The sequence below is a fragment of the Fomitopsis serialis genome, assembly GCF_022376445.1.
Source record: "Fomitopsis serialis strain Sig1Antser10 chromosome Unknown B0H18scaffold_35, whole genome shotgun sequence".
NCBI classification, from domain to species: Eukaryota; Fungi; Basidiomycota; class Agaricomycetes; order Polyporales; family Fomitopsidaceae; genus Fomitopsis; species Fomitopsis serialis.
The window spans coordinates 166,044-188,982 of NW_025954995.1; the positions used below are offsets into that span (position 1 = coordinate 166,044).

At 58.4% G+C, this 22,939-nt stretch overlaps 10 protein-coding genes across 10 annotated transcripts; 6 read left to right on the forward strand and 4 right to left on the reverse strand.

The window, feature by feature from the left end:
- The first annotated feature begins 195 nt into the window (after window positions 1-195).
- On the forward strand, window positions 196-4,168 carry B0H18DRAFT_1008850 (uncharacterized protein). Its single transcript, XM_048028818.1, has 12 exons — window positions 196-338; window positions 433-527; window positions 581-1,043; window positions 1,104-1,158; window positions 1,213-1,949; window positions 1,970-2,209; window positions 2,257-2,385; window positions 2,453-2,715; window positions 2,772-2,928; window positions 2,985-3,290; window positions 3,338-3,580; window positions 3,640-4,168. Exons 2-12 carry the CDS (start codon window positions 484-486, stop codon window positions 3,895-3,897), a joined length of 2,895 nt encoding a protein of 964 aa, XP_047893149.1. The 5' UTR covers window positions 196-338; window positions 433-483; the 3' UTR covers window positions 3,898-4,168.
- Window positions 4,137-5,268, reverse strand: B0H18DRAFT_375809 (uncharacterized protein). The gene is made up of 2 exons (XM_048037810.1): window positions 4,681-5,268; window positions 4,137-4,555 (listed from the first exon to the last, which is right to left on the reverse strand). The coding sequence occupies exons 1-2, from the start codon at window positions 5,118-5,120 to the stop codon at window positions 4,201-4,203; spliced, it is 795 nt and encodes a 264-aa protein (XP_047893150.1). The 5' UTR covers window positions 5,121-5,268; the 3' UTR covers window positions 4,137-4,200.
- On the reverse strand, window positions 5,059-6,586 carry B0H18DRAFT_1008857 (anaphase-promoting complex subunit 10). The gene is made up of 7 exons (XM_048028819.1): window positions 6,372-6,586; window positions 6,196-6,319; window positions 6,064-6,136; window positions 5,802-5,980; window positions 5,649-5,744; window positions 5,402-5,573; window positions 5,059-5,333 (listed from the first exon to the last, which is right to left on the reverse strand). Exons 1-6 carry the CDS (start codon window positions 6,481-6,483, stop codon window positions 5,498-5,500), a joined length of 660 nt encoding a protein of 219 aa, XP_047893151.1. The 5' UTR covers window positions 6,484-6,586; the 3' UTR covers window positions 5,059-5,333; window positions 5,402-5,497.
- A 33-nt stretch (window positions 6,587-6,619) lies between these two features.
- On the forward strand, window positions 6,620-8,779 carry B0H18DRAFT_1008862 (uncharacterized protein). The gene is made up of 8 exons (XM_048028820.1): window positions 6,620-6,785; window positions 6,873-6,924; window positions 6,971-7,108; window positions 7,162-7,547; window positions 7,597-7,829; window positions 7,886-7,985; window positions 8,080-8,570; window positions 8,619-8,779. Exons 1-7 carry the CDS (start codon window positions 6,695-6,697, stop codon window positions 8,298-8,300), a joined length of 1,221 nt encoding a protein of 406 aa, XP_047893152.1. The 5' UTR covers window positions 6,620-6,694; the 3' UTR covers window positions 8,301-8,570; window positions 8,619-8,779.
- Window positions 8,780-9,008: 229 nt separating this feature from the next.
- B0H18DRAFT_1085236 (uncharacterized protein) lies at window positions 9,009-10,416 on the forward strand (the record flags this gene model as incomplete). Its single annotated transcript, XM_048031888.1, has 7 exons — window positions 9,009-9,135; window positions 9,210-9,320; window positions 9,364-9,428; window positions 9,479-9,620; window positions 9,696-9,894; window positions 9,965-10,066; window positions 10,125-10,416. The coding sequence occupies 7 exons, from the start codon at window positions 9,009-9,011 to the stop codon at window positions 10,414-10,416; spliced, it is 1,038 nt and encodes a 345-aa protein (XP_047893153.1).
- A 2,971-nt stretch (window positions 10,417-13,387) lies between these two features.
- B0H18DRAFT_1008884 (uncharacterized protein) lies at window positions 13,388-15,719 on the forward strand. Its single transcript, XM_048028821.1, has 6 exons — window positions 13,388-13,819; window positions 13,864-14,041; window positions 14,094-14,221; window positions 14,277-14,638; window positions 14,677-14,976; window positions 15,045-15,719. Exons 1-6 carry the CDS (start codon window positions 13,672-13,674, stop codon window positions 15,435-15,437), a joined length of 1,509 nt encoding a protein of 502 aa, XP_047893154.1. The 5' UTR covers window positions 13,388-13,671; the 3' UTR covers window positions 15,438-15,719.
- Window positions 15,720-17,306, reverse strand: B0H18DRAFT_1008886 (actin-like protein ARPC2). The gene is made up of 6 exons (XM_048028822.1): window positions 17,207-17,306; window positions 17,106-17,152; window positions 16,808-17,052; window positions 16,483-16,733; window positions 16,089-16,429; window positions 15,720-16,025 (listed from the first exon to the last, which is right to left on the reverse strand). Exons 1-6 carry the CDS (start codon window positions 17,219-17,221, stop codon window positions 16,004-16,006), a joined length of 921 nt encoding a protein of 306 aa, XP_047893155.1. The 5' UTR covers window positions 17,222-17,306; the 3' UTR covers window positions 15,720-16,003.
- A 291-nt stretch (window positions 17,307-17,597) lies between these two features.
- On the forward strand, window positions 17,598-20,019 carry B0H18DRAFT_1008889 (uncharacterized protein). Its single transcript, XM_048028823.1, has 14 exons — window positions 17,598-17,703; window positions 17,762-17,812; window positions 17,868-17,912; window positions 17,971-18,048; window positions 18,099-18,223; window positions 18,308-18,388; window positions 18,439-18,481; window positions 18,536-18,568; window positions 18,621-18,783; window positions 18,849-18,997; window positions 19,059-19,213; window positions 19,291-19,382; window positions 19,409-19,577; window positions 19,598-20,019. The coding sequence occupies exons 1-14, from the start codon at window positions 17,700-17,702 to the stop codon at window positions 19,616-19,618; spliced, it is 1,209 nt and encodes a 402-aa protein (XP_047893156.1). The 5' UTR covers window positions 17,598-17,699; the 3' UTR covers window positions 19,619-20,019.
- A 163-nt stretch (window positions 20,020-20,182) lies between these two features.
- B0H18DRAFT_1008898 (cytochrome c oxidase, subunit VIb) lies at window positions 20,183-21,190 on the reverse strand (the record flags this gene model as incomplete). Its single annotated transcript, XM_048028824.1, has 4 exons — window positions 21,110-21,190; window positions 21,022-21,053; window positions 20,934-20,967; window positions 20,183-20,877 (listed from the first exon to the last, which is right to left on the reverse strand). Coding segments are annotated over exons 1-4 (282 nt in total), but the record flags the coding sequence as incomplete, so codon positions are not given.
- Window positions 21,191-21,296: 106 nt separating this feature from the next.
- B0H18DRAFT_1085239 (Prp18 domain-containing protein) lies at window positions 21,297-22,630 on the forward strand (the record flags this gene model as incomplete). Its single annotated transcript, XM_048031889.1, has 7 exons — window positions 21,297-21,496; window positions 21,549-21,806; window positions 21,844-22,016; window positions 22,069-22,166; window positions 22,219-22,358; window positions 22,416-22,514; window positions 22,570-22,630. 7 exons carry the CDS (start codon window positions 21,297-21,299, stop codon window positions 22,628-22,630), a joined length of 1,029 nt encoding a protein of 342 aa, XP_047893158.1.
- Window positions 22,631-22,939: the final 309 nt, after the last annotated feature.

Sequence of the window (22,939 nt, forward strand, 5' to 3'; positions counted from 1 at the left end):
CGACGACGACCGACGACCAGACACGCTCTGCGGCATCGCACGCGCGGCCTCTCCCTGTTCTGTCTCGTTCGCGTCGGCTCGTGGCTGTCCGGGTTCAGTTGCTCTAAAAAGGTCGGACGCCTGCGCCTCCCATGCCTCGACGCACCTTGACTCCCGCAACCCCCGCGCCCCCGCCTCCCCCCGCCGTCCTCCCCAAGGACCCCGCCCAGCTCGACCTCTCCGACCCCGACTGGGCCGCCAGCCTCCGCCTCCTCCGCCGACACTGGAAATGGGCAGCCTTCAGCCAGTTCTTCTACACCTTCGCGCCTCTCTTTGCCACCAGCGATGTCTCCCTCGTTGTGAGTCGCCCTTTTCCGCACCTCTGACCGCTGGTCCTCGCTCCGTCGCTGTTGATGACGCGTCGTGGCCCTCATACTGACCGCGATTCAACAGGACATCGAGGACGACCTCGCCCGAGGCGTTACCCTCTACCTCCCGCGCATAATGACCAGGCTTCTCTACACCCTGACCCAGGACAGGAAGATATCGTGCGTGATCAGCCCCTCCACCGCCCACATGTTCTCACTCCTTCTCCCTGCAGCATCGACAACTGGCAGACCGCCCTTCGCAAACAGTACCTTAGGCGCGACCCAGCGGCGAATCCGATCGGCCCTGAGCCTCCTGCCGAGTCTCGTCAGACTACGCGGGAGATCTCAGAGCCTCTGACCGTCGACGTCAAGAACGAGAGCACCGTAGCGACCCCTGCCGCCGACGGCGACCAACCTGCCGAACTCCCTGACGGAGAGAACGCAGAAGCCGCTCAAACCGAGGACGCAGGGGGCGAGGTAGACGTCCGGAATGGCTCTGTACATCCCGCAAAAGACGTCAAGGAGGAAGACGCCCGCGAGCAACCTCCGCAACCGGACGCCGAAGAGAGCAAGGACTGGCTCGAGCTCCCCATGGTGGACAAGCTAGACTCCATGTATCTTCTGACCGAGTGGCATTTCCAAAACCCCCATCGCCTTAGGCAAATCATGAAGAGCGACGACGACTATGCGAGCTGGGTGAGTGATGCGTGGACACGTCGGAGACCATTCAATGACCAAGTCTGTTCGCGAATCTAGCGTATCGAGCCGATAGGATACGACGCAAAAACGAATGCTTACTGGTTGATCGGCCGTACGTGCTCTCACAACTTGTGTATCTTACATTGACCCAACGTCACTTTTTCAGCCGATCGACTATGGCTTCAGCGCGTCCCACCCAAGCCTCCAAAAGGTCTCAAGCGCAAACGCCCTGCCGCGAGAAAGTCCATTGCGCAGGCATCCACAAGCAAGTTAGACGATGACGAGTACAACTCCGAGGCAGAGCAGCAGCAGTCACCCAAGCGCAAACGGACTCAACGGACCCCAGCGAAGGCCGCAGCCGCTCGCCCACAACGCCCCGCCGTCCGCTCTACGCGCAGCCGCAAGGCTGCTCCGGAACCCGAGCCTGAGCCTACCGGCGGCCGTGGCAGCAGCCGCGCAGCCAAAATGCAAGCGAACAAGATGCTTGACGTACAGGCGAAAGAGCTCGCCGAGTTCCAGCGCCAGGCCGCCACCCTCGCCGCCGCAAACCGGTCGTCTCGACCGATGAGACAGAGCAGAGGACAGGCGGAGACGCCGCACTCGAGCCCGACACGGTCGACGAGGTCGCCGAGGAAAGCGGCGCTCGGCACGAGGACGAGCGCGAGGCTTCGTGGGGCGCAAGACGAGGAAGGTGGCGACGAATGGCAGCAGATACCCGAGGATTGGCTGCAGGATGCCCCCGAGCCGTCAGCGCGGCCGCCTACACGGAGCAGCGCGAGGAAAGGCAAGGGTAAAGCAGTCGCTGCCCCGGAGGAGGTCGCCCCCGAGGACCCCGTCATGCCGTCTGATGAGCCAAAGACCGGGTTGGAGAGCGATGCCGCTAGTGAATTGACGGAACTGTCGGTGTCGGAAGAACCGAGGAGCAAGTCGGTACGGAAGAAGCAGCGCGGGAGCCTACTCCGAAACCGACGGGTCGATCGACTCGGTCGAGGAAAAGAACTCGCGCAGCTGAGCTTGCCGAGTCACAGGCCAAGCAGGACACCACATTTGGCCAGGACGGTGCGGGAGAAGCAGAGGATACTCACGATGCAGACGCCGATCACTTGGAAGAACCCGTGGAGGAGCCTGCCGCGTTGCCAGACGATTTTGTGGAATGGGAAGCGGTGCGTACATACGCAATGCAGCGCGATGGTTCCTGACGTTGCCTTAGGTGTGCGTCACGTTGCATGAATGGGAGCACATCGCAGAACGCTTCGAGAAGGCGACTCACTACTTGGAGAAGGCGCTGTACAAGATGCTCACGCAGAACATCGTACCTTTAGTGACCGCGGAGCTTAGGGTATGGCTTCTGAAACCATATATCAGCATGATCTCACATGGCATCTTCAATAGGAAGCGGAAAAGAGGAAGAAATCGAAGAGGCAGTGGTTCATCGAAAGCGATCGTCGCGGATAGCCATCAAAGAGAGCGAGAAGGAACAACAGCGAGAGGTCGCGAAGAAGAGGGCGGAAGAGGACGATAAGCTCTCCAGGGCGAAACGGATGGAGGCGCGTGCGAAGAAAGAAGAAGACGAGCGCCAGAAACGAGACAAGGAGAGAGAACGGCGGCGTTTGGAGCGGGAAGAGCGCGAGGAGCGAGCGAGGCAGAAAGAGGAGCGCGCTCAGCGACGGTATGTTACTCTGAGATTCACCGTCGGGTCTGAAGGTCTCAATGATGTGTTCACAGTGCACAAGCAGAGGAGCGTGCTTCAACAACCACGCCTGCTGCGGGCACTCATTCGACTGAGTCGGTTTTGCTCAGTAGTGTACCGACACCCACGGGTGTCCAGACGCCCGGTTGGATGCTCGACTGTGAGATCTGCGGCAAGCGTGGGGCCAATCTCGTAAGGATATCTCACCCGTGAAACAGTCTCATGGACTCACACAATGTGACACACAGGACGATGGTCTGCCTATGGTCTCATGTGGCATGTGCTCAAAATGGCAGCACATTGGCTGCCATGACATGGCTGATCAGCGGATGAGCCGTCCGCGTAGAGATTGGGAGCGCCAACAGTTCTACTGCCAGCAATGTCGTGCCCGCGCTTCGAATGGCACGTCGTATATCGCCTCCAACCATCAACGATACCCGCTGCCGCAGCCCCATCCTTCACATTCATCGTCCTGGTCCCAGGCTGCCGCTGATCCCTCGATCCACCCGCAGAAATCTTTGGCCGCGCCACAACATATTACCCTGATCATCCTCGTTCACAAGCTGGGGTCGTCCCTCGTCCATCTGCAAATGGTGTAGAGTTCAATCACACGTCGTACCCGAGACAAGACGCACCGACACCGGCGGGCTATACGAGGACGCAGAACGGGCTCACGTTCTCGCACTATCAACCGGAGCATCGCGCCTTCACGAGCATACGTAACCCTCAACAGAGCACGCCCTCGCCCCCAGTTGGTCATGGATGGAATAACGGGTACTCGACTGCGCAGCCTAGCCACCAGTATGGAGGGTCCTACAACGGCTTGGGGTCAACCTCGTACCAGGTATGACTCATCTCAACCCGCTGTTTATGCTTCCCGTATGCTGATCGTCCTCACACCAGAGCGCTGCCTCCACGTCTGCGCGTCCGCCGTCCAACTTTGGGCACAGACAGGCTCCCGCTAGCACTTCGCAGTGGGCGTCTTCAAGTAGCTCGAACGGCCACCTGCCCCCGAATGACAGTGCTGTCCGCTCCGCCGCGGAATCGCTCGCATTTCTGCAAGGCGGAGGCGGCATAGGCGGGCATGCCCAGCCTCAGCAAAATGGTTGGCATCATACACCCGGAGCGTCAGTACCGCAGGGGAATGGCGGAATGTACTGAGCGTGCACGTTCGCGTCACGGCTAATGGGCATAGCGTGCGCGCGTTGGTGGCAGTATATAGGTCATTGGTAAGTTCGTCTAGATAGTCTTTGCCTTGGACTGTGTTCTTGATTTCGCTATCATCGCTATATCTCTCGTGTAATGTCGGATCGTCAATGTTGTATTCCTCAATCATTGGATATCGGTGATACCAATGGCTTCTTGTCCTTGGTCGACGACGAGCTTAAAGCTTGAAGCGCTTGAAGCTACTTGGGCAGCAATGCATCTGGCATGACGAACTTAGACCACGATTATAGATTGGTGCTATGATAGGACGTATTGTATTACAGAGGCGAGTGGGCCTGCGCGTTGTCGTGCTTTCTTTTGAAGCTGGGGGGCCAGCACCGACGCTCTTATGTCTTCACGTGGTGGGCGAGAACGTGGCGAACCAGTGAAGAACCGGGAACATTTCTGTTGCAGCCCCCCCACATGCAGGTGCAGTCGGCCGGAGATTGCAAGTTGATTCCATGAACCTGGTCGAGGTGACTCTTCACGCCGTCTTGAGTCGGGGTTACGGGCTTGCCGCATTGATTGAAGCAACATTGCGCGTCTGCCATTGTTACGACGAAGGTCGGGAAAGAGAGGGTTTGTTTCTCGGGAAATTCGAGAATGAGTCCGCCTGCATTGACATACGACAACCCGTGAGTCGAACCGAGGCCTGAATGCAGAACCTACTCACTGGGGACGATGAGGCGGGGCGGTCGAGAAAGCACAACAGTTGTGTGAGACTGTTCTGCAACGCACCTCAAGCCGCGACTTAAGTAGCCTTCTGGTGGGCAGTTCAGGCTTCGTGAGCGAGACACCTGCGGCGACATTGCATCCCTCCTTGATGACACCAATGGAGGAGGAAAGATGCCGCCATCCCGCTCTATTCTCGTGGCTCCGGCAGATGTGGTGGCTCGCGCCCAACAAAAGTTGCGCCATGAAGCACCCCGAGCTCCGCATGTGGTGCGGTGGTCCCGCTCGAAACGCAACATACACACCTCGCACTCGCGATACGGCACACGATCTCTGGTGTGAGCGGCCTGCCCAGCGGAGAAGCTACCAGATGGCGGTGGCAACTGACCACGTCGTTGACTGGCGAACGCAAGGTTGAAGTTTCCGGCTGTCGCTGCGCAGAAATCTGGCCACCAACTGAGTCGGGGTCGCCCTCGGTCAGCGAGTTGTAGAAATGAGGAAATCATTACAGATGTGGGATCGGTGGACAGTTATGCGAAGGTTGAAATGCAGGTGTATCGTGACGATGTGAGCGGACGAAACGCGTACCACGCTTCGCCAACCAAAGCATCATCAGCCGGAGCCAACATTCAAATCGTTACTTCACTCAACAATGAGTATGACATTGACCGTGATTGCCTCGCATTGATGACCGAGAGTAGTTCCCACACAGTGTTCACCTGTACATACCACCGATCACCGACACGATCAATTTCAAGCGAGTAACTTTAACGGACCTGCCACTCACCGATTGTTTTGATCAGGGAATAAACATCGTAGATACACTATACATACTGGTACAACAATAATGCTACAGAACGTTACGAGCTACTAATAAGTCTTGTCATCGGATACATTCATACATCTTGAACGCAGGAGAAACCCAGGAGAATGGTTCTTCGTTATTTGCTGGTGTGTCTCTGCAAGCGTGATGAGAAATATTGCAAGGCGGACACTGTGAGGAAGAAGAGACAAGTCAAAGTGACGTACTCAACAGGTCCAGGATGTGCAGTCCACGGACGTGCGTGTCCTTCCCATTCATGTGATTGGCGAGAATGATGAGCTGCACTACGTACGCGTTGATCGGTTTGCTAAAGTTCAACATGACACTTCAATGAGCTGTAATTTGAGCAGGAAACGGGACACACCAGCCGTCAGCATCCTCACTAGGCTCAGCGCTCACGTCGAACGTGATCCAGCCGTCGGGTTTCTCGAGCGTGAGGATACGGACGTCCTGAAGATCGGCAGGACCTGTCCCCGCACGGACGGCTAGAGTTGCTGGTGTGTAGGAGTCATCGAGCGGAAATGATAGGTAGACGCTGAGTTTCTTTGTATTCAATTGGACAGTTGTTGAGATGGGCAATGAGCACAAAGGAAGAGAGGCGTAAGCTTCCAGTGCGAAGGACAAACGAGGTATGGTACCTGTACCGCGACCTTCCGCGGAAATTCGATGGTGATAAAGTGAGGTTGCGGGCCGTCTGAGCTAAGCATACGAGTCTGTCGCGTCACCTCAAGAACTACCACGATGAAGCAACAACGTACTGCCAGAAAGTGTCTGGATCGTCGTCGGTCAGACACTCCGGGCCGAACCCAAACTTGTACGACGACACGGACCACTTGGCAAGGTGACCTATGTCTGGCCACGGCAGTTGAGGAAGCTTCTTACCTACAGGCATTGAGCTCACGGCGGGTGAGACGGGAGGCAAAGTAAAGCGCACTGGAGTGGATGATGGGTGTGCCATCGGCAGGCATGTGGCCCATCAGGTTGCCAATGGCCATGCCCGTGCCGCTGATGCTAGGTAGCGAGATGGGCATAGGCATCGCTTGCATCGTAAATGGGCCGTTATGTTCAGGTTCGAGAGAAATAGTAGTGAGAGAGATGCGCGTAGGCGAAGAGGACGATGTGACTGTCGCGGGCAGCGTCGCGGCTGTGGCTGAAGTGGCTGAAGAACAGCGCGCCGCCGATCTTGAACTTCAGCCACATCCAGCCACACCTGTCCAGCCAACTTGTCGCCGCGCTCAATCACCAACCATCCTTGCAATGTCTGCTCCCGCGTCAAAAGCGCCTCTACCACTAGACGATTACAGGCGGTATGGCAGGCAGATGATTCTCAATGGCATCGGTCTCCCCGGTCTGCTCACTTTCTCACCGCCGACTTGCGAATTGCTCATCCTCTCGTGAAGGTCAGCTGAATGTGCGAGACTCATCGTCGCTGTAGTAGGTGCAGGAGGACTCGGATGCCCTGCTCTGCAATACCTCGCGGCGCGGGCGTAGGTGCGACCTCCCTCGATGCTAACTAACCCTACGAACGCTCAGCACCTGCGCACTGATAGGGACCATCGGCGTAATAGACCACGATTCCGTTGAACTTTCTAACCTACAGCGCCAGGTTCTTCACACTGAAGCGCGAGTGGGTACACCGAAAGCCTTGTCTGCAGCGAATGCCATCAAGCAGTGTGTCATGCGTTCCCTCCATCGAGTGTCTGCCTCTCATTCCGCCAGTCTAGAATAAATTCTCGCATCAATGTCACACCTATAGTAGAGGCTTTGACGTCTGAAAACGCGCTGGCGCTCCTCGCGCCCTATGACATAATTCTGGATTGCACGGACAACCTGCCCACGCGCTATTTACTCTCTGACACAGCCGTTCGTCTCGGAAAGCCGTTGGTGAGCGGTGCAGCGCAACAGTTTGACGGACAGCTTTGCGTCTACAATCTACCTTTGTCGGATACGGGTCAAGAACGAGGCCCCTGCTTCCGATGTCTCTTCCCGAAGCCACCCGCGCCAGAGAATGCTGGGAGCTGCGAGGAGCTCGGTGTTCTCGGTGCGGTGACAGGCGTCATCGGCGTCCTACAAGCCACAGAGACCATCAAGATCATAACCGGATTGCACGGTATGTACGGTGTTCACTGCTTGCACAGCTATTTGAGCGTCTGGAGCAGATCGTAGACCAACCATGTTGATGTACTCTGCCCTAACTACTCCGTCTTTCCGCTCGATCAAGCTACGCACCCGGCGTCCTACCTGTCCTGCCTGCGGGACGGTGCCTGAGAGAGAACGTGTGGAGAAGATCAACGACACCGACTACGTTGCATTCTGCGGAGGACCACGGCCAGACTGGGTGGCACGCGGTGTGGAAGGCGCGGACGATGGAATAAAGAGAATACGTGCGACGGTGAGTGGCATCTCGAATGCGGCCGCCTGCGATGGTGCTCATCTTGTTGGCCGCAGGAATTGCATGAAGCGCTGAACTCCTCGGGAAGGCAAGTCAAAGTCGTCGACGTCAGGCCACCGACCGAGTTCGGGATATGCCACCTGCCAGGATCATTCAGTCAGTGTCCTGCGTCCGGTGCAAGGCGACCATGCAATGACCTCGTTACACAGACATACCGCTCAAACAACTCGTTGCCGACCCTCAACCAAAGATAAATTCATTTTTGCCGGCCGCCCAGACGCGCCTCCGATTTCCGATGGAGACGGACAAGACGGTCTCACGGAAACCTACGTCGTCTGCCGCCTTGGCAATGACTCTCAGATCGCCGCTGATGCACTGCGCGCTGAAACCACACATGGCGTGGTGAAAGATCTGGTGGGGGGACTGAGGGCGTGGGCGGCGGATGTAGATCCTGACTTCCCGGTTTACTGAGCAGACGGGCGTAGTTATGTTGCGCGTTCAGCATGAATGAGCAAGGTACATCTGGCCACGCGGTTGTGCTGATATAGACGGCCGTTCCAGCGAACACTGGTAAGGACAGAATGGAGATTCAGGGGAGGGCAGTAAGGTGGGCGTTACATCCATAAATCTCAGCTGAGCATCGGTACTGCATCAGAGCCAGGACAGATGTGACTGCACATGGCAGTCACCTGTATAACACGGAGAATCTTTCGCCGGGTAACCCAGACCGTGCAATTTACGGTACGTGCCCATGTCAATTTCGCGTGCGTTGCTTACAACGTGCGGAAGACCACGCAGTTTCTTTTTGCATTACTTTACGTATTGTCCACCCACTGGCATTGCGGACCTTTCTGTCACGGTATGACTGGCTCTGCGCATCTCGCTGTCGAATCAAACAGGTAGGCGAATGAGATACGACCGTGCAGGCTTGTGCCAAATCGACTTCTACGCCAACGAAAAGACTGACGGGATGGCGGTGGCGCTGGGGGGCTGTTGAGTGCGTGTGGCTGCTGGCCGGGAATTCCCACGGCCCCTTGTTCACGACTGCGACGACCGCACTGCCGACGCCGTCGACGTCTTGTCCTGCGCCGTGCTGGTCTGTCGTGCTCCTAACTTATCCGACTACATATCTTTCTCTGCCCACCCTCGCCGCACTCTCCCCCCACTTGCTTGCCCAGCATGCCCGGCACGCACTTACTGCCGCCGAATCTCCTCAAGCTCTTCGCACCGCGGCCACCTCTCCCATACACGCGTCCCCTCGACAGGGACATCGACCGCGTCAGACCCAAGCACGTCGAAGGCGTCGGTCAGATACTCGCCCAGCTCCGCGAGGACAAGACGAAGGGCATGATGGAGTCGGGCGCCAGCGAAGGCATGGAGGAGGGGAAGAACCAGCATTCACGTATGCAGAACAGACAAAGCGGGAGGTGCGCAGAGAGGAGCGCAAGAAGAAAAGGGAGGAGGAGTACCAAGCTGCCAAGGAGACTGTGGGTGTTGGTGTCTGCCTCGATTACCGCTCACATCCCGGTTGCAGACAAGCCCGCGGATGACCCCGAAGCCGTCGGGGACCCATACAAAACACTATTCATCGCTCGCCTGGTACGTTGTACTTTTCTATCAAAAACTGCTCACCGTTCATGCGTTGGCAGCACAAAAACGCCACTGATAGCGACCTCCGCAGGGAATTTGAGGGTTACGGCAGCATCGAGCGGGTAAGGATCGTCCGTGACAAAAAGGGACGAAGCAGAGGGTTTGCCTTCATCGTTTTCGAGCGAGAGCGCGACATGAAAGGTACATAGCTCGCCATCCTATATTTTCATACTGACCCAACAGCGTCCCCGCGCATTTTCTCATGGTAATTATCAGCTGCCTACAAGGAGTCGGACAGGCTGCAGATCATGGGCAAGCGTGTTCTCGTGGATGTCGAGAGAGGGAGGACAGTGAGGGGATGGAAACCCCGTCGACTGGGTGGTGGTTTGGGAGGCAGGCCCAAGCCAGAAGCACCAGCAGCAGCGCCGTTCATAGGTGGCGGTGATGGTGGTCGTGGCGGCGGCAGCCGTGGTGGGTTCCGGGGCGGGTTCCGGGGGGCGACAGAGGTGGGTTCCGTGGAGGCGACAGAGGTGGGTTCCGGGCAGCCGTGGGGGCGGCTTCAGAGGAGGCTTTGGCGGTGGCGGCTTCAGGGATCGTGACGACTTTGGAGGTGGTCGTGGAGGCTTTGGAGGTGGCGGAGGACACAGGTGCGCAGTCGCCGACGTCTCATCTCACGCCTTTAGTGACTGATCACTCTTTCCGCAGGGGCCGTGGTGGAGGCATCGGCTTCCAAGGCAGCGGTGGTTTCGGCGGCGGCGACCACGGATCAAACGGGTACGGCGGTCCGCCCAATGGACCTGGTGGATTTGGCGGCCCTGGTGGAGGCTTTGGTGGGCCTCCCGATGGCGGGCCAGGTGGGTATGGTCCGCCTGGAGGAGGGTTCGGCGGTGGTGGTGGTGGTGGTGGATTTGGGCGGGGTGGGTACCGCGGCGACCTCAAGCGCGAAGGCGGACCGGGAGGATACGACGATCGCGACGCAAAACGTCCACGGTACTAGGCCTGCATGCCATGCGAGGGCGATCGCCGCTGGTTAGGAGTTAGGAGCACTGCTGCGTGGCGGACTTGATAGGTGATAGCGATCGTACGTTCTGCGGCCCCTCATGCATGGCTCGCGCAGGTGACGCCATCCGTTTCTCATTCCCCCCCTCTTTCGTGCTGCTCTTGCTTTGTTGTTCGTCGGCCCTGGGCCGGTTCCGTAAGTATGGTTGTTCTGTATCGTCTGCACAGGTAATGAAGAGGCAAGTATGTATGGTGCCTTTGCTGTACTGCATATCACCGCGGGTTGAATTGGTCAATCGCGTTCAGTCGCTCGACATTCACCAAGGAAGCGTGAAGTGCTCGCTTATTTCTGTGCAAGTCAAGGTGCGTTTTGTTTTACCCTGGTCTAGCTTGTTTCGACCCCCGCGGCCGCGGCCAAGTGTGCGGGTGCCAACAGCGGTTTGCCCCGACGCGTTGCTCGGTGATGCGAATGCGGCCGCCGCCAGTCACACGAGGCGCATACCGGCGGCCCAATCATGCGCATGGACCGTAGGAACGGTGCAAGGAAGACCCGATCCATCGAGGGGCTGCAGCTGTGTTCATCGGCCCCGCTCGAGGACTCCACGCAATATCAACGTGTTCGACTGGATTGTTCGATCATCGAGCGTGTCCAGTCGATTGTTCAGATTCTGTCTGAAACCGGTGCATTCCGTGCGTTGTCTTACCTGTTTGCCCCTCACACGATCTTTTCTCCGGCAGGAACTTTGACGGCGTCATGAGACCTGGATGTGGCCCTCGAAAAGCATCCTCGTTTCCAGCGACCAGTATGCTGTCCACCCGCCTCTTACCGAATCTATTTCTCAGGCTCTTCTGAAGGCACTGTGTGCACTGTTGACTGCCGAGGAAGGGCAGTGATGTCAATGAGAACGGAAGTTGTGGGTGCACGGGCGCGTCTTCGCAATCGGAATCTGTTGGACCTGCAAGGCGATGTGCGCGTCAAATGATGCGCAAGGCGAAGTTGAGACTCGAGGGCTGTTGAGCGGTACCGAGCGATCTCACGGGAGGCGATGATATCGGCATCTGCTTGATGAGTTTGTCTACTGGCATTACGATAACCCCCAGGACCCTCGGCGGCCGTCGCGTCTGCAACGCCCGCAGTGTCGCGCAAAGTAGCGCCGAGATGGTACGTGCTCGCGCTCCGAGTCCCTGTAGCCGCGCTGACTGTCAATGTCAGAGAATTGTGTGCGACAGACGTGACGAAACGGCATGCTGCCTCGACGTCGGCTCAGTTCCGGATTCGGGAAGTAGGGCCTGCGCAAAAGGTGTGCCGTACAGTGAGGGCGGGCGAATCGCAGAGTGTTCACATTTACATGCCGGGTCGGAGGATAGGCCATTATCGGGTGGGCCGGGGACGGGGCCGGGGTAGAGCGCGTGGTGATAGAGTTTGCAGGTACGGCGGCCCTTCTCGAAGGAGAGGGATGGATCCGGGGTGCATATGATGGAGAAGGGCTACTAGGTAGACTCGGTGGCTGACGGATCCGTGCCTCTGCATTTGTAAGATCGCCAAGCTGTCGCGGCCTGTTCCCAGTGGGCGGTATGTCGCCAGCAGACCAATCATCGGCGAGATGGTCAGGGGAGAGGCGAGGGAAGTGAGCTCGCGCTGCCCCTGCGTTCTCGACTCCCACTGGCCGACTCTGATGGCTGCGGGCGCCTAAGCGATCGTGCTGCTGGGTTGGCCGGGATTCAAGGGCTCATCACTCCCAAAGGCAACTCGAAGGCAGCTGCAGACACGGTCGATGCGATGCGCGATGAAGGCGAGGCTGTGCTGCTTCCACTGCTGCTAGCCGGCGGCAGCGTTGGTGCACGGTGATTGCCAGCAGGGCGCGTGCACCCCGCACTCGCAGACACGCAGACGCAACGCAGACGAGACGTCAGTAAGTCGGACGACGACGAGGCGCGACCGTCGGGGTGGATGCGAGAGGCGGACAGTGCCTGGGACACGGCGCGTGCTCAGGCAGGCAACCCCATCTGCCACAGACAGCCTGCGGTTCTAGCCTCCAGTTGCCAGCGCAGGGCTGCCTGCCGTGGCTGGCAGTCGCTACCAAGTCGCTAGCCCTTTGCTGACCTCCCGCACGAGCATGTCAGCAACGGAGACTAACCAAGCCGCCCCGTGCGGACGTCGCAGTCCTGCACCGCCACCCCGCCTCCTCCCCAGCCCCAGCGGTGCATTCCCTCGCCGGTCCGCTCGGACCTCGTCCGTGGGCTTCGTTTGCCAAACAACCCCTGAAAGGGCGGTTCCGGCGAGTCCGAGATCTCGTCTGCGCACGAGCGCATCTTCTGCATCCAGTCTGTCGCAGGCGATTGATCACACACAGAGACCTGCTCTAATTCATCACAAACACAGCGGTACGTCACTGGCCCTCGTCTCCGTGGCGACTAGCTCACTCAATTCCACAGGCAGAGCGCGCCCAGTCGACGGCCGTCTTCGCCTTCTCTCAGGCTCGCGCGCGCAAAGGGGTCACACCCACTATCAGCATGGCGCCACGCAGTGCACCTCCATGCGTGCTTCGAACCAGCTCTTCCATATCGCATCCTGGTTCCTGGTGACCCAATGCCGGCCCTGCCTGTCCTACACTACCCCGGCGCATGACACCGTGCACGTCGCGCCTGCCTCGCAGCAGCCCGCGGCCTTGCGTTTCGTCCGCTGCCGACGTCGACCGTGGGTGGCAGACACTGCCGTTGACGGCGGCTGTTGACGCGCCCACTGATGTCGAGGGAACAGCACGCCGACAATGGGCCATGTTGACACCTGAAACAGTGGAAACGTTTGAGGATCTGCAGATCGTTCGGAGCGCAAAGCTGCTAGCCGGGGTGTTGGCGCCAGTGCATACAGAGATCAAGATTCGCCGTTCGAACGAGACCGCGTCCAAGGGCACCGATGACTTTGCCTTCTGCGCGCCTTCCCCGCCTCGTCTCGCTGCACTGCCACACCCCCATCTCCCACTGGCCCGGCCGCGGTCCGTGCCTTTCATATGCTCCCATCTCTCTATCTTCTCCATCCCTTTCCGGATAGGAGCCCCCGAGCTTTTTCCTCTTCTAACTCGGACCAGCCCTTCCTCCTCCCAGCCACCGCTCCTTCCTCCGCGTTCGCTGTCACGCTCCTCTCCCAGGTCGGTGAGTCTCCACGTTGCGCTGTTGCTTTCTCCCCGCGACGCGTCTGACGCGTCATCCCACGTGTCCAGACCCTTTCTGCTACCACCACCACCATCTCCACATGCCTCAACGACAACAGTCTGCTCTAGAGGCCGCCAGTAGCACCTCTAGCTCCGCGGCGTCCTCGCCTCATGCGCACCCCGACAGCCCGCCGTCCGAGGGCACGGATGAACCCACCGACACGACCGCATCGACGGGGATCCCTCATCGTCCTCTCACCGCCGCCGCCGGTCCACTGCGCGCGGGGCCGCAGGCGACAGCACGCGAGACTCTCGCGAGAAGCGCAAACGATCGCGCGTCACCCCCGAGCAGCTCACCCAGCTCGAGACCTTCTTCGCCGCCAACAGGAGCCCCACTGCAGCCCGCAGGAAGGAGATCAGCGATATGCTGGGCATGACTGAGCGCCAGACGCAGATATGGTTCCAAAATAGGTGCGTAGTGGCGTCGGCGACCGTGCGGCAGCTGATCTGGCCGCACTGACAGGCGTGCTAAGGCGAAGCTGCAGGCAAGTAACAGGGGACGACCATCGACCGCCCCGTCCCCCGACATACCTCCCATCCTCAACTTCGCCGACGACCCACAGCTTCGTGGACGGATCCACGAAGACGGACGTGAGTCCGTCTCCTGTCGCCCGTCCGCCCTATTGACCCATGGGCGGTGCCTCAGCTGTCAGGCTCATCTCATGCACGGACCTGGCGATTGGGACCTGGCGCCGCATCGCGACCCTGCAAGACAGGTACGACCTGCTGGCCTATGTCTGCGAAGCCAAGCAGTGCGTGGCATGGTACGTGCAGTGCGACGGCACCGGCTTCAAAATGGAGATTCCGTTTGGCACCATAACGGACGTGACAATCGACGGCGTCTCACCCGGGATGGCCATGGTCTGCTTGAGGCTGTCACGGCCACCCTCATTCTTTCTCGAGAGCAGACCGGCCTTGGGCGCGGACGCCTCGGCTACGCGGTTTTGGAAACCGTGCTCTGACTGGACGGAGGACAGGCAGGCATCAAAAATGCTCCAGCACGAGCTCGTGGCGCTGCCGCCCAACTGTCACAAGACTTTGTAGAGAGATACCAACTTGGCAGACACGCCGTGCATGGATTCACGGCGCAACCGTATACGTATCCCGATGAGCAAGTCACCTTCGACCCCGTCCCCGCCGTCCATGCGCCAGTACCCGTGGCCGGCCACATGGGCATGTACCAACCTCCACGGACAGACTACGCGTCCGGACACCATCCCATGCAACCGACCATGCTCGCTCGCCGTGCTTCCGAAGCTTCCCTAACGACCCATTCTCCCGCGCCGTGGGACTCGCCGCCCATCCAGCCCACGTCATCACAGCAATATGTATCGATGCATCATGGCGTCCCTGCCTGGGCAGAGAACTACCCAATGTCCGCTGCACCGAAGCCATCGTTCCTTACAACGTGCAGCCCCCTGATCCCATGCGACTTCCGGCTCTCGCTGCCTCGCCACCGGCCTCGATAGACACGCTCAACCCGTTCATGAGCGGGTACTATGGCGAACTCCAGGGGCTTCCACAGCGTGACTCCGAGTCCTACAATTCATTGTCGAGCGGACCGGCATCATCCAGCTCTACCGGCCAATCGTCCTTCGACCTCCCTAGTCCACCGAACACCGTCGACATGGGCGGCCCTCGGCAGCGCTGGGGGGAGCCTGTTCTCGTCGAGCCTCAATCGCTCTATGACGCACAGGGTTACGACCAGATGCGTGGGCAAATACACATGGGCACTCATATGGGGACAGACATGCCGCCGTACGGATATGACCCATCGGGCTCGATGCCGGACAAACATTACGGATGACGGGTCTCCTTCGCTTTCGACTGGTAAATAAAAATGAGCACTTCCGCGCTTTGTACTGTATTCCGCAACGTCAAAACTGTAGCCTAACTTTTGGTGTGTCGTCCCGTCCCTCTTTGGCTATCCGCAGTATTTATGAGATTGCTGTCGTCTCTCCCTCGTGTTATCATTATTCCAGTCACTCGCTCTCTGTTCTCGGCTTTCGTTGTCATCCTCATCACTGGCTCAGTCTGCGACGCACTAGACCGTTCACACATCTTCGCATGCACCTTAGTAGTAGAGGCGTAATGTCAGCCTAAGGAACCCAATTTGAATACATCGCAGCCATCGTCCGCGTATCCTGGCTAGCTTGGATTACGAATGAAGATCGAATCAATGTTCCATATCGCACGTCATCAATCTGTTCCCAACAGAGACGGACAGCCTCGGACAACACCAGGGTTGAGGCCTGGGTGGGGTTCGCGACGCACGCTAAGTCGTTTCGCGAAATTCTACTCGTACAGATCCCTCCTTGTTCTATTCATCAGCTACGACCCTGGGTTCTGATCACACCCCGGCGTGGATCCCCTTCACCGCATCATCGACCTGCCGCTGTACGAAGCGGGCGTTAGCGAGGGATCTTCTGGCATCACCGCATACTAAATCTGGACGTACGTGGCTGTCTTTCGGTCTACGACCGCGACCTCTGTCTTTGCGCGATTGAGCACTTTCTGGAACTCGCTCACACGGTGCCGCATGCGCGAGTGCATGTACGCTTTCGAGCACTTGATGTGGTAGTGCAGATAATCACGGAAGAGCTGGATGTGGCTGATCGTCGCAGAGGCGACGTCTGCGTTGGCGAAGTGGCGGGGGAAGAGAACGAATGTGACGTAGCCCACGTCCTCGGAGTCGACGAGGCCCGGGACATGACGGATCTCCAGGGGCGGATCACGCGTGGTATACAACACCTGGGGCGCGCTCTGTATTGTCGGCAGCCGTCGCGCATCGACGAATTCCTGCGGTGGATCGATGAGACAAGGCAGTACGGTGAGATCGGCTGGGGACTGACCTGCAGAAACACCTTGCCAAAGATGCGATCAGTCTCCTCCCGGAAGGTGGTGGAGAAGATGACAGTGACACGGTCGGGCGAGGCCTGTACATAGATGACCTCTTCATCTCGGTAGTGCAGCGCCATGAGCTCTCCCTGGCCGCTTCCTGACGCCTCCAGCTGCTTCTGCGCCTTGAAGCCCAGCTCGAATGGCGCGGCGAGGGCATTGCGCTTCAGCAGCGCGATGGACTTGATGGCTTCGTCGCGCTGCTCTGCGCGTGGAACAAGAGATTGTTGGCTACATGGACAACATAGCGGCGGGCATTCCGCTAGACTGGACACTCACCACCTGCCGGAGGCAGCTGTTCGGTGTTGATCTCGAGGCTCACGTTATAGTCGGGCTCCGGCTGCGCAGCGACCAGCCCACCGTACGCTTGTCGGAGCACATCCTTGACACCGTACTTGACGAGCTCGTCCCAGCAGCGAATGTTCATAGACAAGAGGAGCGTGGTGACGGACTTCTTGTCCGGGGTAGAGAGCTTGAAGCGGACGCCGTCAAAGTCTACGAATTGGACATCGACATAGCCCGGCCTGTAAGCCAGGAGGTCAGACGCGTGACATGAAGGCCTAAGATGCGTACGAACTTGACGACTTTCTCCGCGAGGGTGTTCTGGATGATGTAGTTCTGTGGCTGGAGAGGATCGTGTCAGTCGGGTGTGTGAGTAGGTGGCATGAGCGGTGTTACCTCGAGGAGAATCATGGTTTACAGGCAGGCCGGTTGGCAGCAAAGACGGTCGTGCTCCGAGTAGGGCTCCAGCAGAGATTAGGAGGACTGGCCGCAGGCAGGTAGGTAGGTACTACGCGCGCGGGCAGCAGGCTACGAGATCTGTTTACGTAAGACAAGCATCGGTCGACCGATATGGCAAGTGATGAACGAGAGATGCCGGCCGCGGCATCACACGCTCTTCGCGACGATGCGGCGGCTGGGGCACGCAGCGAGCTCAGCGGGAGGGCAGCGGCGACGCAGCATCCCTGCGAGGAGGTCTGGAGACGTGAGGCGGGCAGGTGGGGAGGAAGGGAGGACAGGACACGGCCAGCGAGCGTGAGAGACAAGCGCCCGATGGGACTTGAGAATTTTGGTCATTCGCTTCCAACCACCCTCTCCCGCTCCCGCCACGCGCATCGTCCTCGCCGAAAAGCCAGTCTCGCCCAGCGATACTTGCATCTGCACGCTCAACATGGGTGCGTCGTAGCCATCTGCTCCCACTCCGTCTCCTCGTCTCACTGTTCCGTCATGTAGCGCCCAAGAAAGCACAGAAGATGAGCCTGAACGCGTTCTTGGAAGACAGCAGTCCGTGCTCCTCTCACAGGCCTCATGCCAGCATAGCTCACCTTCTCATCTCCAGCCCTGGGATCATGGGCGGACGAAATGGACGCCCTCCCGACCGCTCGTAAGCTTCCCGCTTCCTGACAGCACGTCTCCTGAGCTCAAGCCGTCTCCCACCACAGCGGCTAGGTCGGATGAGATGGGTGGCCTTTCACGCGCCCCCGATCGCATGAGGAGGGATGATTACATGTCTTCGCGCTGTGAGTACTGCTACTGTTGATCCGTACTCCCGTCTATAGCCTCCTCCTAGCCGATCGCGGTCCTCCTCGCGAAGATCTCCCTCTCCCCACGGAGCCCCCGTACACGGCTTTCATTGGTAACTTGGCCTTTGACATCACCGAAGGCGAGCTCGAGGAATTCTTCGGCCCGGTCCAGGTGTGCCCCTTTCGTCCTATGTTCTCGGCATGTAAACTCAGTACGACGGTCGCAGGTCAAGTCGGTCAAAATCATCAAGGATAGGGACGATCGCCCCAAGGCTTTGGGTACATTGAATTTGCAGAGTTGGACGGCTTGAAGGATGCTCTGGCAAAGTCTGGTTCGGTACGTACCCGCCAGGTACTCCTGGGCACGATCCGCTGATCCCGCCACAGAGCTTTGCAGGCCGTACCGTCAGAGTCAGCGTTGCCGAGCCCCGTAAGTCCCCAGCCTCGTCCATTGCAAGTCCACAAAGCCTTACCTCGACCACAGCCAAGGAACGCTCCGGCTTTGGTGGCAGCGGTGGTTTGATGACGAGAAATTCGACAACCTTGGAGGCGCGATGGGCCCCTGCCAGACCTTTCCTCTCGCGATGGGTCTCGCAGACGGTTCGATGGCCCTCCTGGGCCGCGCGACCGCGAGCCAGCCCCACCTTCTGTCTCCGAGACGACCTCTGACTGGCGTTCGGCCGCCCGCGGGCCGGTCCGGGGACCCAGCCCTCCGCGCTTCGCGAGCCGGTCGTCCTTCCGAGAGGACGCCCCCCCTCGCGCGCCGATGCGGATGATACCTGGGTTCGAGGCGCGAGGTTCCAGCCGAGCGCAGCGCCCCCAGAGGGCCCCGGCAGCAGGTTCGGAAGCTCGCGCGGCAGGGGCGACATGGGTCCACCCGCGCAGAGTCCGCCAGACGATGGCGAGTGGCGGCGACCAAGCGCGATCTCGCGCAACAGCACTTCACGTACGTATCTGTCCGTGTTGCTTTCCTGACGCTCTGCAGTCAGTCTTATTGTGATGTCCAGCGAGCGGCTCGACACCGCCGACCCCTCAGATGGGCCGCCGCAAGCTGGAACTGCTGCCGCGCACGGGCGGACCCTCAGCCACCGCTTCCCCCTCGCATCGCCCAACCCTGCCAACGCCGCGAGCGCCCCGCGTTCAAATCCCTTTGGCGCCGCAAGTACGTCGTCTATCATCATTCCAGGGTCTGTGTCTTGACGTTTGTATTCCTGCAGGCCCGTGGATGTGTCTGCCAAGGAGCACGAAGTCGAGCAGCGCCTCGAGAAGGAAAAGGAGGCCGTCAAGGAACGCACGATGCACACGATGTCACGGACATCCTCGCGGCAGGCGTCTCAGCGCGGGCGTACTCGCGAAGGCCCGACGCCGCCGCCTCCGCCATGACGAGTCCCGTCTCGCCGAGCGCAGAGTCCCACAAGTCCCTTCCGAGGAACACCGCCGAAGCGAGCATCCGACCCAGCTTCAGCTTTGCGAGCGCTGCTGCAGGTAAGAAGGATCTCCCAGAGGAGGTCACGGAGGAGAACGGTGTGGAAGAGCTACGGAGAAGCTCGGCGAGGTGACGATCTAAGTCCGGCGCTGCAAGCTGCCCTCCGGCGGCTTGTATGCAAAAATGCGGGCTTGAACCCGTCGCTCGTCGTTCGCGCGCGCACGTCCTTCCCTCTATTAAATGATGTCCTCGTGCGCTTTGCTCGTCTGTTTGCTTTCCAGGTCTGTGTTCGCGTTAATGTCTGTCGTCATGTTTGCCCCGCAGTACACTGATTGGGATACTGTTCCACGGTCGCTTAGGCACCGTTTGCTCACCTTACCTACTCGTTATGCCTATTGTGTGACCATAGTTGCTTAGAGTAGAGTGTATACCAAATCACAGCCAGATCATGTCAACACGTCGGTGACCCGGAGCTCGCAGAATACTGATTACTGCCAGAACGAAGTATTTATGCAGTCAAAGTCACCGACCATGTTTTCCACGATCGTACTCGCTCATCGCCTTACATTCGTCGCCTTGAATGGGAGGCAGCCAACGTAGTGGGTTGCAAGCATTGATATTGAGGCCTAAGGCCTAAGGCCTTGAGCTTGAGGACGCAACAAGTGTGACCTCACTTACAGCCAACGCGGCTGTAGCGAACTTGCAAGACGTATGTAAGACGCCCCACCACAAAATTCGCGTGCAGAGCGCTGATGGATTCTCAGGACTTTGAACAACACCGTTTTTAATTATACCAAAGACGATTTATGGATCGCGTTTCGGTGTTCAACAGAGTGCACGAAGGGCACATGCCGTTCATGACAACACTCTGATAGACAACCATTCGGCTCAGAGGTCCCACACCAACCAACCAATTAACAGTTTTCGGACTGGCACGCGAAGCGAATCGGCCTATGCGATGAATAGATGACCAGGCCGGCTGAATTCTAGGTCGCCAGAGTTGTTCAATAGTTGGCCCGTGAAATAGAATGACATTTGATTGATCTCCTAGAACAGCCGTCGGCCAATGTAGACCACAGTGACCTCGACCGACGGACTGCGGAAAGGACCGGTCCTTCAGGGTTCGAGCGATGCAGGGAAGGTGCCGTTCTCCCTCTGCTCGTCCCACTTGGAAATCTGAAGTGGGGAGGTATCAGTGGAGATAAGGAAACGTGCAACGCAATGCAGGCTTACCCATTCGTCTGTGCGGGAGAACAAGGTGAGGCAAAGTGAAGAGGAAATGGAGAATGAATGACGTACTGGGGCAGAGAGAGTTGTACGCCCGCTTGAACTGCTTGCAGGGGGCAAAGTCCTCACCCTTGGCAGCGATACACTTGAAGTAGTCAGTATAGTTCTGGAAGCTGGTGCGGTTTTCGTTCGTCATAAACTGAGCAGAACACGAGGGATTGGGATGTACCAGTGCCTCGTCTGGTTCGTGTTGGGGAACCGGGCTGGTGAAGTGGCACGTCAGGAGACGAGCGCGCAGAAAATGGCCCGATACCGACCGTCAAAGCCCGCGGTCTGCAGAACGTACTTGCTGCAAATTGAGACGGTCAGAACGGGACGCACGGTGTGCGACGAGGGCGGGCTAACCTGGAGAGGTCGGACATGGTGGGGGATGGGGAGGAGGAGGAAGACGACGGGTGCGGCGACGAGGCGACCTCGGGAAATGATGGAACGCGCCCGGGCTCGTTCCCTCTCGGCCTCACCTCGGCCATCCCCGCCCCCGCCTTTCCTCCAGCCACCACCAGCCACCGTCCCCCCGCCGCTCTCCTCGAGCATGGATGCTCTCAAGGCAGAAATCGCAGTCAAGCGCAAGGCTCTGCAAGAGGACCCTGTCCTCGCGCAGCGCCCCACAAAGTACATGCGCCGCGGCGACCTCGAACGGCTCAAGGAAGAGCGCGCACGCAAGGAGCGGGAGGAGAAGGAGGCTAGAGAGAAGAAGGAGCCCGAGGAAGAAGAGCGCAGGAGATCAAAAGTGTGTCTCCTCTCTCATCGCTATGCATACGACCCCGCTCATGCGACATTGGAGAACAGCCGTCCTCTTCTCGTGCGCGCACAGATTCCCCCTCGTAGATGCCGCCGCGAGCGCATCTCCAGCCCCAGAGTCTGCATTCAACATTTCAAATGAAGAAACCGTTCGCCGTCTCCGAGCCAAAGGCCAGCCCATCCGCCTGTTTGGAGAATCCGACAAGGATCGTCGCCTACGTCTCCGTGCGTTGGAGCTCATTGAGGAGAAGAACAGCGAACGGCATGGCGGACAAAACGAATTCAAGAAGGCTCTGAGGATGTCGAGAATGTTGAACGTCTGCTGAGGGATACGCGAGCGCAGGAGGAACGAAGGAAAAGGGCAAGAAGAAAGAGGGAAAGGAGGCAGAGGCGCAACAAGTCTTGGACATGAATCTTGTCAAGACAGACCCGGACAAACTCTACCCTATCATCTACTACGCGCTCAAGCGCACGCTGAAGGAATGGGAAGAATGGATGGATGAGCGACCAGGTAAATTTGCGGCCATAATGTGTGTCCGCGCCGACCGATGTTCTACCGACAGACAGCGTGAAGCGTACTATGCAAGGGAAGCTTGCTGCCGCAACGCAGAAACAAAGTGCAGAGTATCTGAAGCCACTCTTCAAGCTGATCCGAGCAAGAGTACGTTCCTTCGGCACATTCGCTGCGCTGTCCTCATAGAAATGGATATTAGAATCTTCCTCCGGACATGCTCGCACGAGTAGCTGAGATCGTCCACTACATGCAAAGTCGGCAATACCAAAAAGCCAACGATTCATACCTTCGTCTTTCCATCGGCAACGCGCCATGGCCAATCGGTGTTACCATGGTTGGGTACGTCGTCACTTTCGGACTTTGAACACTGCCGCTCAATGACTTCGGTCTGCATAGTATTCACGAACGGTCCGCACGAGAAAAGATCTCCGCAGATCAGGTTGCGCATGTTCTGAACGACGAAGTCAGCCGCAAGTATATCCAGAGTCTGAAGCGGTACGTTGCACGGCATGTGTCTCTTGCATAACCCGCTCACCGTTCAATCGTACAGGTTACTGACGTTCTCGCAAACGAAATACCCGCCATACGACGTGACTCAATTGATGGGGTAGCCATTCATGCGCATCACCGACTCATCTTGCGTTTGGGTACTTTGCAAGCGATGATCAGGTCATCTAGGCACGACATACTGAATCTCGTCACTGTTTTGCTCTAACTTTGTGTAGCTAGGATGTGTGTATGTGTGTAGGATTACAGGGACTTGAACGCATGCTTCGTCTGCATAGCCGCCGAGTATCAATCAATGAGACGTGCTCTTTGGTTTCTGGTGTCAAAGATGTGCCATCTGCGTGGTCAATGAGGTGCGTATTGTGCTCGACAGCGTTCGCGGTAACTCAAGGCAGGGTATAGTGTCCACCACG